At 39.0% G+C, this 22,710-nt stretch overlaps 1 protein-coding gene across 3 annotated transcripts in view; it reads left to right on the top strand.

Moving 5' to 3' along the window:
* Nucleotides 1-22,710, top strand: part of LOC120510183 (cohesin subunit SA-2-like) — a 58,280-nt gene that overhangs the window by 21,260 nt on the left and 14,310 nt on the right. For all 3 annotated transcript variants that reach the window (XM_039725715.1, XM_039725714.1, XM_039725716.1), the window contains 13 exons: nt 2,039-2,118; nt 9,918-10,025; nt 11,946-12,054; nt 12,885-13,002; nt 13,870-13,973; nt 14,413-14,505; nt 14,591-14,680; nt 15,684-15,887; nt 17,399-17,475; nt 18,496-18,583; nt 19,606-19,683; nt 21,410-21,502; nt 22,164-22,329. In XM_039725715.1, the coding sequence (XP_039581649.1) occupies nt 2,039-2,118; nt 9,918-10,025; nt 11,946-12,054; nt 12,885-13,002; nt 13,870-13,973; nt 14,413-14,505; nt 14,591-14,680; nt 15,684-15,887; nt 17,399-17,475; nt 18,496-18,583; nt 19,606-19,683; nt 21,410-21,502; nt 22,164-22,329 (1,408 nt within the window). The remainder of the gene's footprint in view (nt 1-2,038; nt 2,119-9,917; nt 10,026-11,945; nt 12,055-12,884; nt 13,003-13,869; nt 13,974-14,412; nt 14,506-14,590; nt 14,681-15,683; nt 15,888-17,398; nt 17,476-18,495; nt 18,584-19,605; nt 19,684-21,409; nt 21,503-22,163; nt 22,330-22,710) is intronic.

Here is a 22,710-nt window from a genome sequence, read left to right as displayed (position 1 = left end):
GTTTTTTAAGTCTAGGTTGGGTGTGTACACAGGGCCTGATGTTTTGATCAGAGCTGATCTCCCCACTCTCTTGGCTGAGAGGGCTTAGACTCCTGCAGAAACAGCCTTGTTGACTGAATAGATGAAGGAGTTTTGCAGGGAGGGATGTTTTCCTCTGTTTCTATGAACTCTTCCATTTCACTTTAGTTCACACAAAATGGTGTTAGCATGCACTGTGGTCAGTTATCTCCACCATTTATCCAGATTGGCCCAGGTTTTTTTACAGGATCTTTGGCAGATGACAAATAATTTCCTATGCTAAAGATCCTCTTTTTTCTGTTCCTGATAATGGGTTAACCTCGTAGTTAGTGGACTGGCTGTCCATGTATCACACTGATGTGGGAATGGCTCTCTCTTGATCTACCATGTCAGTATAAATCTTGAAGAAGGATCCCTTATCTCCTTTCTGAACAAATCAGGTGATACACTGTAGTTTTGAGCGCTTGTTTCGTGGCTTCACTGACCCTGTACTCTGCCTTTGTCATATTCCAATATCCCGACTCATTTAAAAGTAAGCCCTTTACTTTTTTTTTAACCCTGGCCTTGCTAAGGATTTTGTCAGCTGCTCTTACCCTAGCAGGGTTGCACCTTTTCAGTATTTGAGTAAGAAAGCTCAGGATGGTGTGATTGATATCTCAGTCCCTGTGAATCAGCACATGATTCAATGTCAGGACAAATCAATGCCTGCATGTGGTAGCAAAACCATGGTCTTTTTGCAAAACGTGCAGGGCTTACCCATGTGTCAAAGCAGTTTCTGATAGTGAAGAATGCTTATCACATATCCTCAAAGAACATGAAATGGCTTAATATTGGTATCTTAGTAATAAATTATTCAGAATTAAATTCAGCTATCTAAGACTGACCCCTGTTTTAAATGATTATGTGGTAGTCCCTTATTTTCTAACTGCTGAAAGCTCTGTAACCAAATGCAGGATTGATATTCAATAAAGAGTGATGAAATAGCTCCAGGCTGATTGTGCTGTAATCTCCCTGTGTGGAGGATGCAGTATAAATGGATCATTGCTTACTCCATCCCCCAGTCAAAAAACCTACACCCAAGACCAACTCCATCCCCTCCAAACAAAAGAAATCCAAACAGCTACACCCAAAATACCAATTTCAAAGTTTAAAGCATGCTTTCTCAGTGATGTGGAGGGTAATCATATATCCATCAATCTATTTCCTGCAAACAGGAGTTATACATGCTCCCTCTGTTACTCTTGAGTGTTCAGACTCAGGATTTGTGGATTTAGATACCTTCCAACTGGATTGTGAGAAAAAGGAAGGTGCAAAGGAAAATGAATGTAGAGATTTAGAAACCGTGTATTAAATGGGGAAACTAAAACAGTTCCAAATCAAGCAAGTCTAAAGGTGTAATGTATTTTAAAGATATAGGCCATACTGAGGTGTGCAAGTTTCTGGTTTCATGGGATGGAAAGTTTTTCAGTTGTTTTGACTTGTTTGCATGTGTGCTAAGTTACAATATTGTGAATTCTGGAGGTCAGCAATATTGCTGCTATGCCATGAGGTATCTTTATGACTTAAACTCTGTCTTTTCAGCAAGGCACTGACTTGTGTAATGTGTAGGTGCAAGCACTTTACTGTTAGTGGGAGAAACTGATTAGATAATGCTTGTAATTTGAGGCTTACCTTCATTTAATGTACTGAAGTGCCAGTAGTAACATCTTAGAAACAAGTTGTCAGTCACTTTTAATTTGTAGTGTGTAGTTAATTTCTTGTGAACGCATACATTACATATATAAAAAATATCATATTACTGCATGATTAATTCAGTTAAAAAATTAACATGCTGTTAATTTTCAGGGGCTGGGGAACTACTTGGTAGTAATCAAGTTGCCTTATGTCTCTTAGGAAATAGCTGCTGAAATAAAAATAAATCTCTGCTATACTAGTGTAGATGGTCTAGCTGTAGCTAAAATACATGTTTATTGAGAACAAACCATGTTACATCTTTTTATTGTCATTTTACATCCATTAGGATCGAATTGTGTCCATGCCTCTGGACAAGGACCATGAAGTAGCAGTTCAAGCCATGAAACTCTTGATGCTTATGTCACAGTAAATAATTTCTTTTTTAATTTACTGTATTGTTTTAATGGCAACAAGATCCAGGTACAAACCTGATGAATCTTCCTGTAATCACTTACTTGTTGGGAAACAGTTGCTTCTGGCAGGATATGAGTTACTTAAAGCTGCTCAAGACATGACATTTTCTTTCTGTGGGAAATGCCAATGTTAAGAAAATCCTTGTGCTGAGATTCAATCTGAAAACTGTGTTTTTATATCTTTACGTTTCCCTCTGAAAGGAAATTCCTCCTTCTTTTAATTTTGGCCTTTCTCAAAAAGAGCATTGGACTGTTTTGGGGGAAGTTCCCACTGAAGATGGGGTCCCCACCCCATTTTCTGTCCCAGGATTGCCAGGTCTTGACCAGAAGCTTGGAGAACTCTGCCTTCTTCCCTGTCTCTGCACCTGATACAGGAAACTTTGAGCTCTGAGGCTGTTGCTAGAATTTGGACTTTCAGATTCTTGGCTCCAGGGCGGAGAATCTGGTAGCCTTTGAGCCCATAGACATGAAATGATCAAGTGTGTGATTTTGCTGAGGTGGAAGACTAACAGAAGAGTTGTTTTCTTTGGAAATTTACCTGCCAGCCATAGATTTGGTAGGATAATGGTAAGCTGGAAGTGTGGGGAAGAATGACACTTAGAGAATTATATAAATCTTTTTCTGATACATCTTTGAGCAGCATGTTTATTTTAGAAATGTCTTTATTTGAAAAATATGTGTAGAATAAATTTTCTGTCCCTCTTTTTCAAAGCAAAATGGGAATAAAAACTTCACTGCATTCCATTGATAATACAGTTGAGATGTTAGGACTCAGTGTCTCCTCTGTCTGATTGTGTAAGTTGAATTTTGGTGATGCCGATGCTTATTTCTATGTAGAGCATGAGACATTGTCCAATAGCCTTGTGGGATTTGCTTCTCTATTTAAGCCAGAAGTATTAGTCATTGCTAGAGGAGCATGTAGACCTTAGTGGTCCAACTAATATGGTGCTGTAGATATTTACATTAAATTTCACGTGTGTTTGTATATTGAGGTGCTGCTTTATTGTCTCCTGTCTCACTTCACATTCCACTGGTTTGAATGGCATTTTTCCAGGGCTTCTTCAATAGGCACATCAGAACAGCATATGATGCTGTGAGCACTGCACCCTCTTCTGAAGGTAGTGCCATTGTTTGAACCTCATCAGTAGTAGCAGCCAGGGTTATATTGTTCCTGTGTTCACAATGTCCATTTCTGCATCCCTTGGTTCCCCATGGTGCCTGGCTGCTGGAACAAAGCACAATGCTGTGTCCATGGACAGCATGTCCCTGTGCTAGGAGGAGCAGCTCACCATTGTTGAAGTACAAAGATTCCATACACCAGTTACGGCTGCACTTGTTCCATATCTGAATTAACAAGAGCTATATTGGCACTGCAGCTGTTTATCAGCTCTGGCTTTATTATAAGGGATCATGTTCTCATTAATGCAAGCTGCAGCTATTAAAGTTTGATCAATGTTGCTTTTTCCCTGAAGCAATTTTTTCTGAATTTTGCTTAAATATGGTTTCCAGTGTGAATAAATGCCATCTAAAGTTTTCTGAATGATATTTTTCATCATAAGATGCAATTTTCATAAGTAAAATTAATACATTATGAAATTGTTTGTAGTTAAGCTATGTAGAGACCTAGCAAATACATTCTTTTCTTTCTTTTTGCTCATCTGTTCCATACCCATCCTGCATTCTTCCACTCTACCCCCCCAGTTGCTCTGAACCCTGCTGATTTGGCATAATTATTGGAGGGGTGAAATTATGCATTGGAAATTAAGTAAGCAAATTCAACAACAGTTCTTCCCTTTGATAAGAATAGTGACCAGTCTATAACTCTGTGTGAAGAGAATGCAGGCAATATAGCCAGTCACATGTACAGGCTTCTTAATAAGAGCCTGCATCAAGATCCTTTTCTGGCAGGGCAAAAGCTGATGCCTTAGTACCTACAACAGTGACAGAAAGGACTTGCTGCTGGCACTGCCGAAACAAAGACCTGCAGATCTAATGTGTCTCAAATAGGTGTGTCTCATAGCTCAAAGCTTTTCTGTGTATCCAGACACACACAAAAAGTATGTCTGGATATTGAGCAGTAGTGCTGGTATGAAATTGAGTTGGGGACAGCAACTCCCCTGCCTCAAAGGGGATGATAAAGTAATAAATGACAGCTTGTATAAATGGTATGGCTGCTAGTATGCATTGGTGGAATAAAATTTTTGCCACTTTTGTCATGCTGTCTTGGCTTCTCTTTGAGTGACTAATTTTTGTCATCTGCAAATTTGGCAGCTGAATTCAAGTGGCCCAACCTGTGATTTTAGTGAGATGTGAGAGACCTTTCAGATCAAGTTTCTGAAATCTGCTTTTAAAGCTACTGGAAAAAATCTCTATGTGAATTCTCTCTATTTGATCAGGATTTATTAATTAATTAAAAAAAAAAGTCTTCGTTGATGAGGTACAGACCTTCAGAACATGTCTCTAATCTTGGAATAAATATTTTGTTATGTCATCCAGTAACAGCTTTTTTTCTTCTAATTACTCAGTTGGGTAATTTTTCTTGGGAAACATACATTATGTCAGTAACTTTCTTTGACTGACTTCCATAGTTGTCTTTTGGGTCAGCATAGCAGCAAGACCTTGTTGCTAATGGACCATTTTTGTGATGTTTTACAGTGGCAGGAGAGCTGTGCTCCATATATGGTGGTAACAGGTTTGAGCATCTCTCAACCATCACTGCATTCCAGTTCTGTGGAATACACACTGACTACTCTGTGTACTACTGCCCCATAAAGCTGCTGTGTCTTTACATTCCTGATAGCTAGAGAGGCAGTGAAAACACTGATCTTTTCAATTCACTTATATATGTTACATTATTAAAAAAAATCCCAGTGCTGATTCAGATTTCTCTTCCTACCTATGCGTATATTTAGGTTTTTTTCAAATCCATATTTGTATTTTCTTCTTGTGTATCTGTGTGAGCTGAGATTGTTTTCCTTCTTGTTTGTTGCATGTTGTCTCAATTGAATGCCAGTCTTTGGGCTAGTAGATTTCTGTTTTTACACAGCATGATGTGATCCTGAAACAGAAATGAGCCTATGAGGTTTAGCGTAATAGAAATTATTAATGGTACTGAATTATGCATAATTGTTAGCATTAATGTTGCAAAGGATCTGACAGGGAATAGAACTAGGAAGGAAATAAAGAGGGAGAAAGCATCAGTGACAATGAGAGACCAAGGTAAAAAAAGCATTGCCTTTTAGGAGGCAAATTATTTCAGTGTGCCTACTGCTAGACAATTCTGTTAATTTTTGTGTGCTTAACTACCTAAAAGCGTAGAGGGATTTTGGAAAAGAGCAGCAAAAGTAATAAGGTAACCACAGTAGATGCATGGGGAAAGGTTACAGGTGGTATGGGTAGGGGCACAAATCTACAATTAGCTTGAATATAAATAGCCCAGGGGAAAATGACTTTGATTTACTTTAGTTAAACGTAACTAGAAATTAAACTGAGTTTTAAACACATCAGTCTGCCACAGCATAATCACAGTGTATTGCAACATGCTAATCCCGTTGTACAGTGGGTGAGGAAGGACTATTATTACATTCCAGTGGCAACCATATTGTCATTTTGCTGATCACCAAAGTGTGTCTTGAAATAACCTTCAATGAGGGCAGAGGAGTAAGAGTGAAATTGCAGAACAGTTTGGTAGTACATGATTTTTGTACTTAAATTTTTTATTGCAAACACTAGAATACTTTTAACATACATTTATTTTTGGTTGATAGTGCTCTGTGCACATATACTGCTTTGACAATGCATCTGCAGATTTGGATGTTTAACTTGACTTAAATTTAAATGCAAAGTGACCAGATTCTTTTTTGACTGAGATGCTAAACCTTGGATTGTCATCACCATAATGTGTACCAGCTCTTACCCACAGCCACTAAAAACAAAGACTAGAGTAAAACTCTGTAAAGTCCATTAAGTGTGTTTTTATTTTACTCTTGTGATTTTGATGGTTATCCTTGGTATGAGCAACAGCACAGACCAAGTGAAGCTACTCCAGCAGTCATACCTCTTGCATGCAACAAAATGACACAAAAAGCAAGATATGCAGTCTTTCAACTGGTGCCATATACAGAACAAAATGGGTCTGTGATCTCCCTCTAGAATGTCCCAGTTCCTTCTGGGACATGAAGACTGGGACATGTTCACACTGAAGTGCAGAGAAAATGGTATGTCATGAGATTGGTATGTGGAAGGCCATGCCTGTTTATTTTTAGGCACCTAAACACTGGCAGGCACTTCTGGCTTAACCTTTATCTGTTGCTTGGCATGCTAAGGGCTGTAAATTTGCAGCAGTATTACTGGTGTATTTGAAGTATTCTTTGTGTGGTTGATGACTGCCTGATGGATGTAAAAAGGAAAGGCAAATGTTTAGTGTGGTAGTGTTAGTGCTGGTGGTTGCAGGTGTGGTGAAGTGCTGCTGCTTGCAGAGGCAGGTAAAATGCCTGAGCACTCATTTCAGTGGGAGTTACAAGCCTAAACTTCATCATGGTGAGAGAGTAGTGGTTGAACAGTAATAGTAGTAGTAGTGCACACAGGTATTCCATCCAACTCAAGAAAGGAAAAAACAGAAGATCAGGTGCTCAGTTGGTGTCAGGAGTGTCTGTCAGCTTGTGTTGCAAAAGGAAATGGATTCTTCTCCCTTCTTTTACTTCTCTGCTGTTTGAGGGTGCTTCATTTGCAGCTGGAGCAGCATCTCACCTACTTATGTCTCAAGGAGGGAGGAAATAATACTGCACTAGATTAATGTAATGGATAAATTCCCAACCTCTTAGAAGACAAAAATGGAGAGGTTGGGATTTTGGAAATCACAGAATGGCTGAAGTTAGAAGGATTGTCTGGTCCAACCCCCTACTCAAGAAGCACCACGTAGAGCACATTGCCCAGGACTGCATCCATATGGCTTTTGGGTATCTCCAGCAATGGAGACTCCACAGCCTCCCTTGGCAGCCTGTGCCAGTTCTCTGTCACCTTCACAGTAAAAACATGTTTCCTGATGTTCAGAAGGAGCCTCCTGTGTTTCTGTTTGTGCCTCTTGCTTCTGGTCCTGAGCACCAAGAGCAGAAACCTGTCTCTGTCTTCTTACTCCCACCACCAGGTACTTGCATACCTTGCTAAGATCCCCCGAACCTTCTTTCCTCCAGGCTGAACAGTCCCAACTCCCTTGATCTTTCCTTAAAGGAGAGATGCTCCAGTCCCAGGAGAGATGATCCCCAGATCATCTCTGTGACCCTTTTTTGGTCTCTCCCTGTCTATCTCTTGTCCTGGGGTGCCCAGTCCTGGACACAGCACTCCAGGTGTGACTTCACCAGTGCTGTGTAGAGAGGAAGGATCACCTCCCCAAACCTGCTGGTAACAGTTAATGCAGATTGGGATACCATTCACCTTCTTTTCAGCAGCAAAACATTGGTGGCTCATGTTCAACTTGGTGTCCACCAGGATTCCTTTTCTAAGGATAGAAAATACCTATGGAAAAGCAGTTTCATTAGTACTGGAAAGGAAGAGTCCTTAATTTCTATCCAGAGAGATAGGTATTGCTTAGCTTTTCAAGCTATCTGAACAATTTAGTCAAGGAACTCTTTTAAAATACAAACATTCAGGTATTGCATTCATTATTTCTATAAATGTGCTAAAGAGAGAAAACCTGAAATACAAAGAAGAAAAAAATTAAATATAAGAAAAATGTGTGCACTTGACTGGCCTGTTCATACAGGAAATTTCATTTAAGCATAAGAAAAAGGTTTTCACTTGGGAGTGATCCAATACTGGAACACATTGCCAGAGATGTTGTAGAGTCTTTGACTTCATGGATTGGACACATCAACCTGCTGTAGCTGATTCTCTTGTGAGCAGGGGGTTGGAGCAGATGATCTGCAGAGGTGCTGACCATCCTCAGCACTCTATGATTCTATATTGGTTCAGTTCAGATCACCATATGTTTGTGAAATTTCTTATATTCCCAGCTGTCAACTAGTTTTGAAAAAAAATATAGAGAAAAAACCGACAAAGACATCTTCCTGGAAACTAGTGCTTTAAAAGAACTCAATAATAGATTGACATTAAAAAAAATGAAAGAAATATTGTTGGACTGCTGTTTTTTTTCTGTAAATTCCCATAGCCTTTTAATATTTATTATATCATGTCTTTTTATTCCTGTAAGTGCTCTTTGTTGTCATTCTTTGTTTTACTCTCACTTGTTAAACTTGTAGAAGTTTAATAAATTTGATCATTCATAGCTTCACAGGACACACCACTGCTTATTCGTGTGCTCTAATGCACCATAAAACCATATTACTTCTTTCATTTTTTACTGTTTAACATCAATAAACACATTTTTACTCTACTTTCCCAGTTCTGTAGATAGTTAAATGAGTGACATAAATATTTCTCTTTATGGTGGTTTCTTGATATATATTCCTTTACACTTCCTATATGTTCTATTACTGCAGATATATTCTCAAGGTAATTGCATGTTTAAAGAGTCCACCAAAACCTGCCTTAAGTATGTAAGGCAGCTTTTATTTCACGTTATCCTGTGAGACTGATTCACAAGACTTTTGGAGACATAGCATTAGCACTTTCATTTAAAGACCTTTTTAATGGATGCTCCAGTGATAATCTCACTTAGTGTGAGCTCACTTCTTTTTCATTCAGGTTGGAGGACATTTTGTGACTTGTGAGGATGCTAAAGGATGCAATGGGTTGGAGACAAATGGGCAAGCATAGGAAGGACTGCTGATTTTTTGTAGACATCACTCTTAGCAGGAGAGTAGCATGAATCCTCAGTTGTAGAGAGGATGTTGGACCACAGGTGTAGATGGTTTTAAAATGTTATTACTTGAGGATTGAATGCAGTGATCAATAAAAACCCTTTCCTCTCAGCTGGGTGTAGTAAGTGTAAGGATGTCATATGTTGCTCTTTCATTCTCTGAAGCAGCCTAGTCCAGTGACATTGTTGTGGCAGTAAGAAGCCGGTATTTGGAAACTGTAATCCCGGTTTTGGACTTCACTGCTCTGGTGCCTCTTCATTGGGTTATTCAACCTCGATGCTTCAGTTTCTTTTTTGTAAATATTTTATATGAATACCATTTCTACCTCTCAGAGAGTGTTCTAGGTGTACTAGTTGACATGTGTTCTCAAGATGTCTAGCTGAATGAAAAAAGTTGTGACTTTGAATGTGTTTGTGCAGAGAGGTCACAGCCATAAGTGTGCCATCAAGAACGTGTTTTGATTTCTTTTTGTGTGGGACTCTAGTGTAATAGAATATAGGTTGTAAAATACTGGAATAAATGACTCAAGAATAATTTGTACTTCAGAATGAAGGTTTCTAATTGTTTATTATCTTCCATGGTGAACAGCTAAGCATAAAGTAAATGCATGATTTTCCTGTTTTATTACTATTACTCTTTTTACCGTGATCACTTATCAACTGTAATTATACTTTAAATTAATGTTCATGTCCATGCAGTGGGCCTGATTTGTCATGGCTTACACAAACCTCTGTTTCTCTACACAGTGAGTAAAAGAACGCTGCCAGATTTGTTTGAGAGCATTTTTAGAAACACCCTACAAAAATTTACACATAGCTGTGTAAACAAGTTGCACGGTTATGGAGAATTGAGTCTAGTAATAGCTGGACATAGCATTCATGCTATTCTTTGCAGATAAACCTGGACTGTAACTTCCGTTGTTATTTTTGCCTAGGAACTGTGAGGATGTGTTATCAGCTGAAGACTGTGAAATGTTATACCAGTTTGTTTATACCACTCACCGTCCGCTTGCAGTAGCAGCTGGGGAATTCCTTTATAAAAGGTATCTCTGCCTGCCTACTTCTTGCATAGTCTCATTTGTTTTGGAATTAAGGTGGATTTATTTAAGGGGGACATTAAGCATTAAGTTTTCTGCTGAAAGTGTGTGCCACCTTTTTTCTGGTAATCAGAAGAGAAATGCTGTCTGGGGGTAATTGCATGTTTTCCTGCACAGCCCTGAAACAATAGGTGTGAGAAAAGTTGCAAGACTGACACAGGGAATATGAAACTAATTGATCCACAACTGCCATGATATATTGAGAACTTGCCCTCTTTCTCTCTACTTTCCTATTGCTTTGTTCCTTACAAGCTAATCTGTCACCTGGCATCTTCTGGATTTTCACAGTTTGATAATTAATCAAAAAAAAGGCCTCCTTTTCTCCCTTTGGAAGTTGTCTTATACTTTGTAAAGGCTTTGAATAATGGGAGATGCAGCAGATTAAAAAGCCCTCCCAATTTCCTGTCAGGTTAATGAAATGCAGGGTTTATCTTTCCCAGGAGTAACTCTTATAAATGGGCTTCTTATAACAAAGGTTGCATGAAGTTGGCATGCTAAAAAGGGAAGAGACAAATATTCTGTCTTTACCACTGAGAGAAATAATCTTGACTTACAAAAAGAAATGAAAATAAAAATATTTAGGCAAGGATTTTGTGGGGGAACATTCAGAAATAATAATAATGTTTCCACACATACAGAATCTCTTCCTAGTTGTGTTTTCCTGTGTCACTGAAATGTTGGCATTCTGGAATTTGTGGAGCTAAGTCCAACGGAAGGACAAATGAAGAGAAACTTCTGTTTTGATGAATCTGCTATTACATCTGCTAGATGTAGTTGTTTGTGTTGGTCCTAATATGCTCTCATAAATTAGATGCTTCTCCTCTCAGAACTCTGCTGCATTTTGCTACCAAAGTGATTGCCCTGATAACTTCACTTTTTCTACCCAGCTTGCCAGTGCCTTGTGAACACCTTGACCCTTGTCAAATCTCGTCCTTGTTCTTGTTTGCACAGTGTTTCTCTCCAGCACTTTTTCTAGTACAGAATGCTTGTTTTGGTGCGATAAGAGATGTTAGTGACAGCCTCCTTTTCCTGGTTATACTGCTAAGTTATAGGATAAATGCTTTTGCTTTCTCCTGCTGCCCCTTCTTCTTGGTTTGCACAAAATCTCCTCCATGTCTGCATATTTTAACTTAGGTTACTTAGCTGGCATAAATTATAGCAGCAGAAACTCTTCCTGAATGCACAAGTTTTTTGCTGACATTTAGTAGTGACGTCCAGCTCTTAAATCTAAGCTGTTTAGCCCTTTCATTAATCTGCAGGGATGGCCTTGCTGTATTTATTTTGGGATTAGCACTTTTTGGGGTAGTAGTCAGAGTCATTTTGGATAAAGAGGGAAATGGAAGTGTTATACTGTGCTTACCTCCTCAGACAGAAGAGGAAGAGCAGAGTTTCCATTGTATTTGTGATGTTAATTGCTTCTTATAATTACAAGATACTGTGCTTTCCTTAAGAAGCTGCAGTTCCAAGATGCACTGTGATGTGAATAGTGGCTGTGTGGTAATATCTCTGTTGTGTTGTTAAGGTTTTAAATTTGGCCTAGAGCAACCTTCTTTCTAAGCACGAGCAAATGCCTAGTCATTGTATGATCAGTTTGTGGAATCTGCATCCATCATCCAGAAGGGTGGCAGGGTACCTATGAAAGTGTCAGAAATAGTCTCTGCATCCACAGGGATAGCATATCTCTCATAATAGAAAACAATGTTTTTTCCTTTCATCTTATAAAAAAGGCTAATGAGATGTGGGATAAATAAGTAGACACTTAAGAGAAATACAGTCCTTGTGATCTTGACAGAATTAGTGTTACAGTGGTAAATGAGTGTAAGGAGAATGTGGCAGAACTGGACTGACTTGCTTTTCTTTTGGCAGGCTGCTTAGTCATAAGAGAGATAAAGAAGTTCAGCCCAAAGGAGGAGGAAAGTTTGGGGCAAGCACTGACCAATTGAGAAGATTAATAGACTTTTTCCTGGAGAGTCAGGTGAGAACTGCCCCTGCAATAAGCCTTTTAAATCCAGTGTTGCATGTTAAATCAATTATTTTCTTGCTTTTGAAAGCAATTTCTGTTGGTGAGCTCTGAAATGTGTGGTATTAGAAATATTTTTACTCTCTAGGTTAAGTTTTTAATGAAACCGTTTCTGTTCTGTTGTATTAAACCTAATTTAGTTTTTTGGTATGTGTCTGTGTCTTTCTAGAGGCAGATGTGGGTTGCTGTACCATGGCTCCATGCTGACCAAAACCTGTAGTTTTATGAGAGTTTTATCAGTTTAAGTGCTGATAAACAGTTCACAGTTTAGCTTTTGTAGTGGTGCAGATCTCTATGTGGCCAAAGTGTCTCAGGCACAGCAGTTTTGGATCTTTCTGCAAAGAATTGGATAGATGACTTGTTTCCAGTCCCATGACTGGATTTTTTGGCTGTGTCTCAGGCACAGCAGTTTTGGATCTTTCTGCAAAGAATTGGATAGATGTTTCTAGTCCCATGACTGGATTTTTTGGCTCTTACAGTCAGCAATATAAGGCAATACAGAAACTAGTTTCAGAGATTATTTAATTTAAATTTGTATTAAAAGATAAAATTAAACTTTTTGTCTGCTTTTCCTGATTTTTCACCCCACTTTCCTTCTTTGTGTCAGGTTGAAGACATTGTGTTTAAATGTTCATTGGCCTTGAACTAAATATGTTGAAGTACTGCATGTGAATATATATGTGAATGACACAGCTTTGTCATTTGACAAAGGAAGAGGAACATATGAAGTTGTATTTCTTCTAGTGATGTGTTTGCTTCTATAAGCTTGTGTTTTTAATCCCTAGGTACACAAACACGTTGCATACCTAGTAGACAGCTTGTGGGACTGGGCAGGCAAATTCCTGAAGGACTGGGAGTGCATGACCACTCTTCTATTAAAAAATGCTGAAGAAGCTGGAGAAGGTGGGTAAGCAAAGAATTTAGTTTTGTCTGAATGAATCACCCCATGCTATTTTTTGAACCTTGCCTTAGCTAGTTTAGGATTATTCCATATTGCAGTACTATTTGGTCCCAAATTGAGGTCACCAAGTGCCACAAGGCAGATGCAACTCAATGCACTGCTGGTGTAATATTTATATCAACATACTTGTTTTATTCAGTTTTCTGTATTTATGTAATGTTAGTTTAGAACCCGTGCAGTAAATACTTGTGTAATTAAGCCATAATGTTTATGTAGTGTTCACTTTGTTTGTCCAAAACTGTAGAATCTAAAAGTATTAATAGATTGAAATGCAGTTATTGTCAGGCCTTTACTCTTTCCTCAAAAGAAAATGAGTAATATATTGAGTTCACTGACATCTAACACTAGAGGAGGTTTTTTTTGTAGAATTATTTTGAAGTGAACTTAAATAAATTTTTAAAGTCCCTTCCAACCCAAACCATTCTGTGAATAGTTGTAGACCTGGAGTTGGTTGTGTGATTAAAATCAGTTTGTAGACCCAGTGAATTAGAGCATTTTGGTACTCAAAGAAGATTTGTCCTAAATGAGACACTAGTCAGTAGGAGACCTCATTAAAACTTCCTGTGTTTTTGCAAGCCCAACTGCCCCAAAAAGTTTAGCCATTAAGGGATTAATGGTACTCACTAAATGTAGAAAATAACTTCCTTCAAATGAAGTCAAAGACTCTCCAGCTGTTTATTTAGCAACACTGCATCTCCCATTCTTTAGTGTTCTTCCACAGTTCCTCAGGTAAATGAGTAGGATTTACATCAATAGTTGCTGTATCCTCACTTTTCTTTTGTGTGATGCTGAGACTGATTTACTTCCAGCACTGAGTGATGCCCAGGAAAGTGCTCTCATTGAAATCATCCTCGCGACAGTCAGAGAAGCAGCTGAAGGTCATCCTCCAGTGGGCAGAGGTGCAGCCAAAAAAGTCAGTGCATCTTAGTCTTATTTATTGTCCTGTCATCACATTATCTTTGCCTTATGTACTTTGCCAGGCAGCTTGTTCCTAGTTGCAGATGTATCTTAGGAAATAAAACAGCTTATTTTTCTGAAATGTTGCAGTGTCTTTTCACTTCTAGATCTTATTAGAAGTGGATGTTGAAGGAGATGAGGATTAGAGGAGAGCCACTTGAAGCATGTTATTGACAAATGATGAGCATTTTATCCATGACATATAGCTGTTCAGCAATTTGCATCTAATTTAAGGTCAACAAAAAAAAAAGTATCTGGTTTTCTTTATGCAAAAATGTCTCTATCTTAGGTTGATATGCTTGAGACAATGCAATATAAGTTAAGCTTGGGTTATATGTAAGATTCCACTCAAATGCCAGAGATTTTATAATTGAAACCCAATTCTTTATCTGCAGATTTTGTCAGTAAAAGAGAAGAAAATCCAGTTGGAAGACTGTACCAAAATTACTGAGCACTTTATTATGGTGCTTCCTCAGCTCTTGGCAAAGGTAACTAACAGCTGCTCTGTGAATGCATGTTAAATAATGCATTAAAATTCCTTCAATGTACTCATATCCTGTTTTTTCTCTGTAGTATTCAACAGATGCACAAAAAGTGGCAAGTCTTCTGCAGATTCCTCAGTATTACGATTTGGATGTTTACAGTACGGGACACCTAGAGAAGGTGAATAGGAATTGGGGTAATTGGTTCATGTGGAATGCTCTAGTTTATGTGACAGTGTAGGGAGTTTAATGGGATTTGGAACAAGTAGAAAATTGTTGAAATACAGTGAAATGGTCTCATACCTTAAGGAAAGGTATGAGACTGTCTTACTGAGGCTTTACTTTTTTGATTTGGAGCTGCAAAAGCCTTAGTGCTTGTCAGTTCTGATATGCTGGGTCTGGCCTTGGTGGATAACAATTTGTGGTTTTGTGTGGTAGACCCAGCCCTGGGTTTTCATTCCTGGCTGGAGGGAGGGTGCGTTATGCCACGTGTCTTAGGTTGGTGTCTCCCAGGAGTTTACTGCAGAATAGGTTTCATTCTCCTTGAAGGCTGTCTCCCTATCAGCTGCTGGGGCATGATAGCGACTGAAAGATAAGAATGGAGATAGTATATCTACTGATGGGAAAGGGATGGTCAGAAATGGATAGATGAAATCCTCGAAATAGCTTAACATATTCTCAAGCAGGGGTGTTTGCAGGGAGGCAGTGTTAGGCAAGCACTGTGAGGTTAATTTCAGCCCAAAACTTGAACTGGAAGAGAGCAAGTCAGCAGAATGGCACAAGTTACCTCTTCCCACTAAGAGTGAAGATCCTGTTGCTGACATGATCCAAAACATTCTCCATTCTCCATTGCTGATGGAGACAACTTCTACCGCTTAAAGATAGGGCTGTCCTTCAGAAAGGCATCTTTTATTCCCTTGTAATGCTAGCCATGTATTGCTAAAGTAGAACTTAAAGCAGTTGCTTCATTCTTTAGGAAGATCTAGAGACATAATGATGGAAGAGAGCTATAAACACTGAAAAAAAAATTGTGTTGTTTAGTCCTACCCCTCTTCTGCTTAGACTGGCATTTGTTTCATCTTGTTTATATAACCCATAGGGATATATGGGCCTAGTGAAATGATTTAAAGCATAAGAGGATTTTTGTACAATTTACCTATAAATGCCCCTTTTATCACCTGCAGCATTTGGATGCTTTGCTGAGAGAGATAAAAGACATTGTGGCCAAACACTCCGACATGTCTGTCCTTGAGGCTTCCTCCAGGACTTACTATGTCCTCTGCCGTGAAGAAATTGCCATCTATAGCCAGGTGGATTGTGCTCGAACTCAAATGATAGATGAGTTGATGAAACAGCTTAACCAGCTACTAGATTGCTTCTGGCAAAAGGTGAGTGTGACTCATTGAGGGGTAAGCAGGAAAAAAAGGAAGACAAAGAAAGGTGGGATATGGAACTATTCTTTGCCTGCTATTTCTGCTTGAAGGAGGCAGAACTCTAAAAGATGAGTTTGCACCTCTGAAAGGAATGGTTCTTCACATTTTAATAAAGCAGATATATTTTGACAGTATATTTTGGCAGAAGTATAGTTGGGAAAATAATAAACAAGGTAGTCCATGCTACCAACAGGGCATTGTATGTCTTCTGGCAGGATTTTATTGGATGCTGATGTTGTAAAATGTGTCAAGCCAAAAAGTCCCCTAACTTCAGACGGGAATTATTTTGTTGATCTGTGCCAGCGTGGGAGAATGTGTACTTGTGAGGAGTAAAATTGCTACACCAGATATTCTGGACCTAAGAAATTGCTTTGTAGGTACTCCAGTACTTTACCAAAGATACTATGTACAAAATCAGCTAGTGAGTGCTGTCGATCTACAGGTGATGAGGCTCTTCCCAAAAAGGTACAGTTCTGACTGTACATAGGATGCCCTTTGTGCTGTCACTTTGGATGTAGGGAAAAAAGCCGAGCAAACAGCAGTCTGTAATGAAGATTATATAGCTTTGAGGGTCTTCCCCCTTGAAAGAGCACTGCAGTCTCCCTCAAAGCTTTTCATTAGGTCTAAAAAGCAGAAACAGCTGGTGGGGATATGAATAGCTTGCTGGCTGAGCTGAACAACAGAAGCCTGCAGCTGATCTGATCAACTGTGCCGTCATGAACAGGTGTCATGCCATGGTATGAGAATTAACACTGGCAAGTTTTTATTGGACACAGGGATATTGCAAAATGTGTCAAGCCAAAAAATCCCCTAACCTCAGATTGGATTAATTTTATTGGTCTTAAATAGAGATCTATGTCAATGTGGGAGAATGTGTACTTATGAGAAACAAGATCAGTGCAAGACCAGGGATTCTTCGACTCCTCCGTAGTGTGATCTATATCTAAATAAAGAGATTTTTCTCCTGGAACTCCTCCCTTCTAATTCCTGGTTGTATATTTCGTCCCCCAGAATCACACAGTATACTTGTGGAAACTACAGCAATTGCATCTATGGGAAAGTATTTAATATATTTTTAGCTATCTTTGAATGTGATCTGGCAGCTGGAAGCAGGGAAGGTCAGCACCATGTGAACACTTAGCTTTCCAGAGATCCTTAGCAACTGTGTGAGGGCCCATGTTAGACTAACTGCTACTCTTTACTCTGTGTTAGCAATACTGCAGTCTAGGGAGGCTGCCATTGGTTTATTAATGACAGGGATTTTCCCTTAAACAAAATTCCTGTGCAGTTATATTGTTTTCTTTTGACTGTAGAGCAGGACATGAGTATTGTGGTTAAAGGTAAAGGTTAAAGGAGGGCTGGAGGAGAGTGATCCAAGCTTGTGCGTTGGTTGGGAAGGGAACACAGTCATTCCTTTGGCCCACACTGACTAATTCCTTTCTCTTTCTCAAATTTTCATGATTTAGGAAGGAGGATTTTGTACAGATGCAGGAGAAATTTCCCGGATGCACTCTACTTTGAGAAGAGTAGCAGCTTTCCATAAGTGAGATGTTTGTTTACACAATTTATGTTCCCATGTACTTAAAGGATGGACATGATACATGCAAAGTGAAAATTGCTTGTTGGGTTTATTGTGGTTTTTTGCAAGAGAATGAAAATGATCCCTATGAGAGATGCTGCAAGGTTTAGTTACTTCTTAATAGAGCTGTGCTCTTGGATGTGGAATTGTTGTTGGACTCATTACTGAGCATCAGCCCTAATGTGGCTGAGAAGTGTATGCTACAGAATTGAGATGTTGGAGTGGACACAGAGATCCCTTCTGTGATGCCTCTGTCCTAGCTGGATGTTTTTCCACAGCCTTACTGACAATACTGGTGGTCAGTCTGAAGAGGGTGTAGTGAATGCTGCTGTTCTTTGCAGCAGGTGTAATCTGCTTTTTATTTTTAGTTTATCTGATCTTCTTTTGTTAAAAGATGATTTCTCAAAACCTTGGTTCTCCAGAGATTGGTAAATTGTCATGCAAGCTAGTACAGAACTTAGGGGAATTGGGCCTTCTTCTCAATGTGTCTTTTACCTGTCCAGCCTGCTGAGGCTACTGTGGTTTTCCAAAGAGAAATCTAATGTTGAGTTGAGACTACTCAAGACTATTAGAAATAGTCTTTTAGAGTGGGCTGAGGAAATTGTTCTATAGACCTTTTTGGGTACTTGAAGACTGTGCATAAAGTATAGCAAAAGATACAGAACTCAAGCTTCTTTTTCCTCTCCTCATAATACTACAGTTTTGTGGTAGGAAAGCAGACTGTAAAGTTAGGTCTAAAGGCTGCACTGTAAGATGATGAAAACTTAATTTTCCCCCCTCATTATTAATATTTATTTTTTATAAATTAATATTTATAAATCAACAAATTATTTATTAATTGTTTATTAATTTATTTATTTAATTAATGTTTAGTATTATTGTTCTACATTATATGAAGGTAAATAGGATACATTTAACCTGTTTGATCAGGTGTGTCTTCATTTCTTGCTTAGTGTATCATTATTATTTCTTTTTCACCTGCAGTGCCCATGATCTCACCAAGTGGAATCTGTATGACAAGACTTTAAGGTTCCTGGTGTTTGAAACAGAACATGGCAGTTTGCCTGTTCCAGTAAGTAGTTAATGTTTAACATTGAAAGATGTTTTTCTTGAACAAAGCACAAAGAAATACAAAGTATTAAATAATCTTATATGTCAGTGTCCTATGAGACAGGAAGATACTGTGTCCATTTCTCAGTCTGGGAAACTGAGGCTGTCTTTGGTTATTGAAATCTGTACGTTCATGCCTTTGTTTTAATTAATTTTGGGGATTTTTCAGAACTATGATAATCATCTGACATCTGGATTGATCCTTTGTCATGTTCAGTACTTCCAATGATTGCATAGTCTCAGTTTCAGTCCATATGAAATTGTTAGGACTGTGAGGAAAACCCCTTTTAGATTGCATGTAACCAGAAATTGGAATACTTCGGATCTGTTGCTTACACATTGACTCTTGTTGTAGTGGTTTATAATTACCAGTTTTCTCAGCTGCAGCTTTTTGGTTATCTGGTTGCCTTACCTCAAACACTGTGTGAAGATGGAGTTGTGTATTCTAGGACTGCAAGGTGAAATACTTCAGCAGTTATGAATGAAACCAGCCCCTGTTTGCAGGAGAGAACTTGGGGAGCTTTTTGGCAAGGGGTGAAGTTTAGTTGACGAGAGAGAGCCTGCAGCCAGTGGGTAGAAGTGAACTTCTTTAGATGGAGCATCGAAGCACCAAGGTTTGGCTTCTGCTCTGAACTGGCCTCTGGAGGAGTCTGCTTTTCATCAAAGGCTTCAAAGGAATCCCAAGGAGCTAAGCTAAAGTGAGCCTCTGGGAGTACACTTTTTGAATATGTGGGTTGCTTTCCCTTGAACTCAACAAGATGTCAGAGAAGTTCTGCAGAAGCAGCACCTTAGTAATGAAGTTTCTCAGGGGGCAATGCATGCTTGTATGTAAACCTGTTAAATTTATTTTAAGGATCTAAATACAACTGGGAAGTGTTCATGCAAGCAGCGTGCAGAATGTCAGGCTTGAATGCTTTGTTTAGTCTTAAGCTTTTTGCTGCTGAGTCTTTAATGTAAATAAAGGACACGTGTTTTTATTTGCAGATTATCCTACCAGCTCTCCAGTGCACATATTTTTCTCTCCTGTGGCAACTAGCTGCAGTTTCAGAAAATTCTCCCAAGGTTGGTCGCTGATGTAATTTTGAGACCCAGAGTTGTGCTTATAGAAGTTAATGCTAATTCTCCTGTTCTGAGATTTCTTGAAAAAGCAAACTTATAAGAAGATAGTTTGTCTATTTTCTTGAGGAAACCAAATCAAATTGAGGCATTTTCTCTCTCTCCTATCCTCTTTTTTTTTTTTTTTTTCCTTTAAGCAGTGTGTGCTTTTTCAGTCTGCAGGAACAATGGTTCACTGCTATTATTACTGCAAAACATGTGCATCAAATTCCTAGGGCTTGATGGAGATAAGGAACTTGTCTCAATGCCAAAGAGTTTGTTGTTTTTTTGTTTTAAGCAACAAAGAATATTAAATGAGAACTCCAGGACATTTTCTAACTTTGTTCCTTCTTTTATTTTCTTGGTTTACCTACCAACATATTTCTGTCAGAAAAGTTGAGGAAAGTGGTAGTTTTCTCATCGGTTGACTATTTACTTCTGTAATTTATTAAGTACCAAGCTCTAGCAGATATTTCAGAAGAAAGTCTAGTTTAAGACACCAGAAAGGAAAACTCTTTTATGTTTTGTTTCATGTGTGAATGTGTACCCTGTGGGGCTCTTCCTCACGATGATTTCTGACTCCACTGAGTGCTGCTTTGTCATTCTGTCCCCTCCCCGGCGCTGCTGCACACGCAGGACAGGGCGCTGACACGGACCTTGGTGTGAGAAATGCTAGCTGGGGCGTTACCCATTTGGCCACTGATTCACTGTCTATTCCCGTCCCGTTCCATTCCTGCGGGGATGTCCACATCTCTCCCTGCTCCAGTGTGTTCTGCCTTTCACTCCAGACACGGTTAGCTCAGCTTGGTAATGGGGCAGCACATTTTTTAATTTGGCCTTTCATATGGGAGCAGATTTTGATTGGAAGCAGATGTGACGGCCCATTCTGCAGGGCCAAATCTGGATGTTGGCAGATAGAGAAGTTCCAAGAGCAAAAAAAAAATATTTCCTGGACAGCAGCTTTGTTATTTCCCCTTGCTCCTCCCCTAGCAATGTTAAGACAATGTATTACCCCTCACCTGGTTCTCTTCAGCATGTCCTGGGATAAATCCCTTTCCTTGTAAATGTAGAGCTGCATAACATGAAATCTGCCTCTCTTGTAAGGTCATTCCTTTTACACTGATGGCTCAGAGCTCAGTGCAGTGCAGCTGGGACCTGTTGGAGGATCAGAAAGTCTTTTGTATGATTGTGAGCAAAACAAATAGTCTCCCATACTGGATTCATCCTAACAAAGTGGTGTCTTAAGTTTCTGAGTGTCAAAGTTAAACTCTATTCCCTTTGTAGTCCTTAGGGGAGGAAGGGAGAAAACCAACTCCAGAAGGCAGTGCACATTGAACATTAGGTGGGATGGACCAGAGGCTTTTATGACTCTTCTTCCATTGTAATCACTGCTTTATACAGATAAGATGAAGTGAATAAGAGAATACATTCTGCCCTCCCTACAGATGGAGAAACAAAGAGTTTGTGACTTGCTGAATTCCACTGGCCTCAGCAACTGTGACAGATGCAGTTGTTCATAGCTAGTAAGCTGTTCTGTGAAATGCCAGCTTCTTTCATCATGTCATCAGCTGTGCTATCTTAAATTAATTATATGAGTGGAAGAAAGATGCAACTGTTGTTTGTTCTGTAATTCTCTGTTGAATCATAGTCTCTAACATATTGGTCCTTTTGTTTTTCCTAAATGTGTTTTTAGGAGACTCTTTTTCCACTAAGAAGGCAGCTGAGACATTTCAGTCAGATTTGCACATGCTTCCTCCACCATAAGGAAGAAGATGTAAGAGAAAAGGTTTGTGTTTTTCTATCACTTAATGAGCATTTGTGCTCAGATCTCCCTTTAAATGCCTGCCTTTTTTTCATACTGGTGTTTCAATCTTAAAATTTTGCTGTGTTTTTATCTCTTAGCAGAGAAATAATACATAAAACCCCCAGTCTTCAACTATTTATTTTAAATAAAAGCTAAAGTTAAGTTAGTTAAAATGCTACAAGTTAGTGCTGTCTGCATGAGTCCATCTGCAGAATCAAGGCCTCAATCTGAATTAAAATCATTGTGTTTTCTGATTAGACCTCTCAGTGTACTGGTTGCTATCATTGCTTCATTAATGTTTTGCTATGAATATTACTTAAAGAAATGGAGAAATTGTCCAGTGGTTCATGTGTTAAAAGAAGGATATTTCAACATAATACAGCTCTTCTTCTTGCCCATGGAACTTTGTAGACCTTTAAGTGATATTCGTGCATGATACTTGTATACACTGGATCCTAATATACAAGATTTTTAAGGATTTAGCTGGGGCATTTCATCACAGCTGAGGCAAAGAGAAATCTTTGGTTTGCAAGGAAGAAGTGGGATGGAAACTTCATTGTGCTTGATGGAAATTCAAAATGGAATTGGCAGGAGAAGTAGCATGATCTCTAAATCCTTCTTTGGCTTTATTTGCTTGGTACAGGCCTTCATGATACTTTGTGACTGGTTGCTGATTGTGAGTCACCTGGATTCAAAAAATGAAGAAGCAGTTGGACTTCTAGGTTATCTTCCTAACACACAACTTCAGGAAAAACTGTTTTCATTTATCCAGGAACATGTTTTCATGGATGGAGAAGAGGAAAAAAAAGGTTAGCCATCTTAATCACTGGAGAAACAATCTACTATTTTTGCTATCATTTGTCATCTGCAGTGAATGTATCAGGGAAAAGGGCTGGCCTTTCTTTTGTTGTTATTTTGTGAGTTGCTTTGCTTTTTTCCTGGTTGGGCCCCTTTATAAACAAAAAAAACCCCTGTAATTCTTTGATCTGTACAGACTGTGGATTAACCAATTTACCTGTATGATGAAAAGGGCTGGAGTAAAGCAGGGCTGGGTGAGTAAAAGTTTTTGGTGGACTGACTTCCGCGGTCCAGATGATGGTGTTAGAGAAAGGCCTTGCAGTGTGTCAGTGCATGGACCCTTCTAAGCCATCAGAGTAAAGAACCAGTAGATTCTGATTTTGGGGCTGTGG

This window comes from Passer montanus, unplaced genomic scaffold (genome assembly GCF_014805655.1).
Source record: "Passer montanus isolate IOZ18808 unplaced genomic scaffold, ASM1480565v1 scaffold56, whole genome shotgun sequence".
Taxonomy (NCBI): Eukaryota; Metazoa; Chordata; class Aves; order Passeriformes; family Passeridae; genus Passer; species Passer montanus.
This window is presented reverse-complemented; position numbering and strand designations above follow the sequence as displayed.